At 47.3% G+C, this 4,926-nt stretch overlaps 1 protein-coding gene across 1 annotated transcript; it reads right to left on the reverse strand.

Annotated features, from left to right (window-relative positions):
- Positions 1–662: 662 nt before the first annotated feature.
- On the reverse strand, positions 663–3,233 carry cebpa (CCAAT enhancer binding protein alpha). The gene has a single exon (XM_059359742.1). It carries the CDS (start codon positions 3,053–3,055, stop codon positions 2,144–2,146), a length of 912 nt encoding a protein of 303 aa, XP_059215725.1. The 5' UTR covers positions 3,056–3,233; the 3' UTR covers positions 663–2,143.
- Between the last annotated feature and the right edge of the window lie 1,693 nt (positions 3,234–4,926).

The raw sequence follows: 4,926 nt of genomic DNA on the forward strand, positions 1-4,926 counted from the left end.
TTGACATGGAAATATTCTCTGAAAGCTTTAGGAATGGAATTTGGACTATACATATACTTAAAGATAACAATGCATATTTGGTATATATTGACCTGAAAAATTGTCATTATCTTGAAAGGGAAGCAGAAGGATCTAGTCGTTTTGCAAATGTGGCAGTTCAAACAAATCTTTTCTGAACAACATAAATACTATGGAGGTTGGAGGCCCAAACAATGCTGGTGTGGATAAATCAAGTTATAATATAAAGTCAGTAGACAGTTCTGATTAACCAGGCCATGAATTTTTCTGATGACACCTAGCAAATTATTATTATTAACTTTAAACTGTTGAGTCCAGAAAAGTTGGGACGCTGTGAAAAACTTTATAATAGACTGTAAATCCTTTCTGACCGGCAACAAGTGAAACGGATCAGAGTGAAGCTCAAACTGATCTGTCCACTCGTTGTTTTTATTACGTAGTTTAAATATTACGACTTTTCTGTCTGCGGCAGCTCAGACTGATTCTGTGTAACATGAACTTTTATATCATGATCGTGAGTTAAACTTTATGATCATAAACTTTATTCTGTGGTGTGGGAGTCGTGTGAGTGCCCCCTGCTGCCTGCAGGAGGACGAGGAGTAACAGAGAGAACATAAAGCGTCAGAGAAAAACAGAATAAAGACAAACAGCAAGCCAGTCTGATAAAACAAGCTCTTTTATTATAATAACTCAGATGTTTTGGTATTTTATATATATATTTATTTATATATATATATATATTTATATATATAGGCTTATTTTACAATTGAGACGTTAAGTTTGAGACAAACAACAACAGTTTGTAAAAAACAACAAAACAAAAGTGCTTCCTTTTCCCTCAGCGGGAGGTCAAAGGTCATCTCAGAGGATCAGAAGGCACTGTGTGTGTGTGTGTGTGTGTGTGTGTGTGTGTGTGTGTGTGTGTGTGTGCGTGTGTGTGAGATGATTGAACAGTGGAAAAGAGGAAGAGACGTGTTGCATAGAAACCCTTTTCACATTTTGTTTTTGTTTGTTTTTACACATAAATACACGTATGATGATCAGATCAGTACCCATCAGCTCAAACACACACACACACACACACACACACACAGACACACACACACACACACACACATACAGAGCTGCTCTCCTGCCTCACGTCTCAACACCAACAGATGAAACTAAAACATGATTTTTTTTCTGCAGGTTTGGAGACGTTTCGGCTCACAGGACGGAGATGTGATGAAGCAGGTACCACAGGTTCAATTCCAGTCTTTGTTTTTGTGTTTTCACTTTGGCATGTCCTCCCCAGACGCAGCGCGGGTCAGAACTCATTATTATACACACATTAATAAAGAACAGCGTGTTGAGGGAAGCTTCACCACAGTTTTAAAAGTTTGAGATGTTTTTTGTTGTGAACTCTACAAGGTTCATAAAGTTCTGCAGATTTTTAACTGGTTTGAAAGCATAAAAAAAATCAGAAGCAGTGGGACATTATTCAGTTCATAAAAAGATCAATTTGACCAAAAACCTGCAGCAACATTTAACCAGAGGGCTGAACATCAGGATGCACACATATAATTATTATTACTATGAAGATATTGTCTGTGTGAGGCCGAACCATCAGCATCAAACAGCTCAGCCTTTATATGCAACAAGCAGCGTGCACTTTGCATTTCAGCTCAATAAACAGGAGAACATATAAAACACATGGACCTCCCTACCTTAGCTGCTCTGATATGTGAGTGTGTCTGTAAGGCACCAGCCGTCCGCTGTGTGTCTGCAGCTTATCGGCTTTTACATAGAAAGTCTGAAAGAAGGCACAAAACTCTGCAGAGTCCAACAGGTGCAGCAAGTTCACCTGCTGCAGGAAACAACTGTCTCACAGTTTTACATAAAAAGCTTCAATCTGTCAGTTTCTCTGCAGATCTGTTCGTTTTTTTATCTGCAGATTTTTTTCACGTTTGAAGAGAAAATGTTTCTTTGTTTTTTCAGACAAAATGATTATTTAGATTTTCGTGCAGCTGCCTCAGACTCCTCCGCTCAGTCCGTCCACACCAGACATGCAGACCCGTGTGTGAGTATAGATCCAGCAGCGCACCGGTCCGGGTCCGCTCCGGGTCTAGTCCGGGTCGCTAGTCCCTCAGCTGCCCATGGGCTTGAAGGATCCGTCCGGCAGCTGTCTGAAGATGCCCCGTAACGTGTCCAGCTCGCGGGTCAGGTGCTCTACCCTGCGCCTCAGTCTGTCGTTGTCGGTGGTGAGCTCTACCACCTTCTGCTGCGTCTCCATGTTGCGCAGCTTCGCCTTGTCGCGGCTCTTGCGCACGGCCACATTGTTGCGCTCTCGCCGCAGCCGATACTCCGGGCTGCTCTTGTCCACGTTCTTCTTGGACTTCCCGCCGCTGCGCTGCTCCAGCAGCTTCAGGCCGCCCTGCGGGTGCTGGTGCGGGTGGTGGTGATGGTGGTGGTGCGGGCTGGGCACCGGGGTGGGCGGAGGGGTCGGGTGGCCAGGCTGGAGGTGCATGGTGGTCTGCGCACAGTGCGCGATCTGGTACTGGAGGTGCGGCAGCTGCGGCTGCTGCTGCGGGGCGTGCTGCGAGTACTGCTGCGGGTGCGGATGGTGGTAGGTGGGGGGCATGCTCGGGTTCAGGTCCTCGTCGTCCCGAGGCTCTTGCTTGATGGCCACCGGCCGGAGGCGCGGTTCGTACAGCGGCTCCAGCTTGGACTCCATGTAGTTGGACATGTAGTGCTGCTGGGGCCCCTGGGGCCCCGGGCCGCACGGCAGCGACTCGTACTCTCCGTTCATGATCTTGAGCTTGTCCTGCCGGGAGCTGTGGTGGAACAGGTCCGCCAGGAAGTCGTCGTTGAAGGCGGCTGGGTCGATGTAGGCGCTCAGGTCGATGGAGGTCTCGTTGTCTCCGATCTCTCCGCCGAGCTCCGCCGGGTCTCTGTAGCCGGAGGGGGGCTGCTGGCCGTGGGTCAGGCTGCTCATCAGGGGCCGGGGCGCCACCTCGTACAGGTTCGACAGCTCCATGGAGAACCTAAACCCGGGCATGCATGGCGACGAGCTCCGAGAATCCAGTTTGTGTGAGTCAGGGTGTGCGGCGGGTCCTCGGGTGAGAGGGGGGACCTGGACTTGGACCTGCAGACCTGCACCGAGAGAGAGAGTCGCGCAGAAAGTAACAGGTTTGATTTGTGAGGAGAGAAGAAGAGAAGCTGAGCGGTCACACTCCTCCTGCACAGTAACACAGAGCTGTCAAAGTGCGGTTATATAGCACGAGGGAGTGGGCGGGCACACACACACACACACACACACACACACACACACACAGAAACGTTTTACGGAGGCGAACTAGAATGAAATACTAATTACTGAGTTCAGCCCCTCGCAGCGGCTCCGTGCTGAAATCATTTCACCAAATAATTTCCTGAATTATTATCAAACTGGAGAAAATTCACCTAATTCACTCTGACACTGGAGCAGCAGTCAGGCTACAAATTGGCAAAAGTTAGAACCATAAAACATAATTTTTAACGAGTCTCTGCTGCTGCTCCTCCAACTGAGGTGGTGATCTAAATGTGAACTTTTATTACATTATGTTTTTACAGTATGACACTATATAAGCCTGATTAACTGTGGAGTGTGTGGATTTCTTCCTCGAGGTTTCGCGACACTAAAGTGCCAGTTTTTTGAAGGGAGTCTGGTGAGATCAGGAGGGAGCGGCTCATATCTAAGAGAGGCTGTTACGTGCACAGTGTGCAGGTTGTTTAGTTTATGATTCCTCTGATCAACTCAACGTTCACACATCTGACCGTGTTTATGATCCTGCAGATATAAAACATCCATACTTAATATATTTGTGCAGAAAAGCGACACAAAGTGCTCAGCTGACTTCTGCGTGTCCGAAACATATTCTATATTTATTCTTATTATATTTTCACGTGATAAACCATCAGAGTTAAGTTGTATTTGGCTATGAAAGCTGATATTGAGTCACATTAAGCTGTAAACGGCTCATATTGACCTGCTGCTGAGGCTCATCTGGAGACGCTGTTTGCTGTTTTAATGCACGCACGGATCTGGATCAGATCAGATCCGGATCAGATGTGGATCAGATGTGGAGCGGGTCTCGGAGGGTCCCTGCAGGCTGCGGGGTGAGAAGGTTCACATGAGACTGCAGGGATCAGGCGGACCGGAGCGCCCCCTGTCGGCTAACAACTGATCCTCTGAGGGAGGGACTGCTCAGTTATTATTTATTTATTTCCTGCTCAAACTTCTTAAGTTTAGATGTTATTTTCCCTCCATTTCCACATTGTTATCATCTTTTTAAAAATGTTTTTTGTCTCCTTTCCCCTCTATGCTCAAGTTCTGGATATACAATGTGATTGAAGAAAGTTTAGTTTGACTAAAATCTCTGACAGAGTTCATTCAGGACATTAAATAGAGGAGCTGCAGGGTCAGAGAGTCCACATCTCGGTTAGTGTTTGGTAGTTTGTTGAAGTTTCCAGGGTCCTTAAGAAGTTTCTAGGGTTCTTGAAAAGGCTCCAATGAGGTCACATAGATCCTTTGGGAGTTTTTTAAGGGTCCTTTGGGAAGTTCCAGGACTTTAAGGAAATTCAAGGTTTTGTTGAGGAACTTCTGCAGATTCTACAAAGGGAGGAGCAGGAGGAGGAGGAGCAAGAGGACAAGAGGAGGAGGACAGGGTGACAGGAAGAGCAGGAGGACAGGGGGACGAGCAGGAGGAGGACAGGAGGAAGAGGAGGAGGAGGACAGGAGGAGGACAGAAGGACAGGGGGAGGAGCAGGAGGAAGAGGAGGAGGAGGACAGGAGAAGCAGGAGGAGGACAGAAGGAGGACAGGAGGAGGAGCAGGAGGAAGAAGAGGAGGAGGAGGACAGGAGGAGCAGGAGGAGTACAGAAGGAGGAG

Source organism: Centropristis striata, chromosome 2 (genome assembly GCF_030273125.1).
Source record: "Centropristis striata isolate RG_2023a ecotype Rhode Island chromosome 2, C.striata_1.0, whole genome shotgun sequence".
Lineage (NCBI taxonomy): Eukaryota > Metazoa > Chordata > Actinopteri > Perciformes > Serranidae > Centropristis > Centropristis striata.

Bases quoted from the DNA above. Each gene is read 5' to 3' on its own strand.
- cebpa (XM_059359742.1), bottom strand. From the start codon at position 3,055: ATGCCCGGGTTTAGGTTCTCCATGGAGCTGTCGAACCTGTACGAGGTG.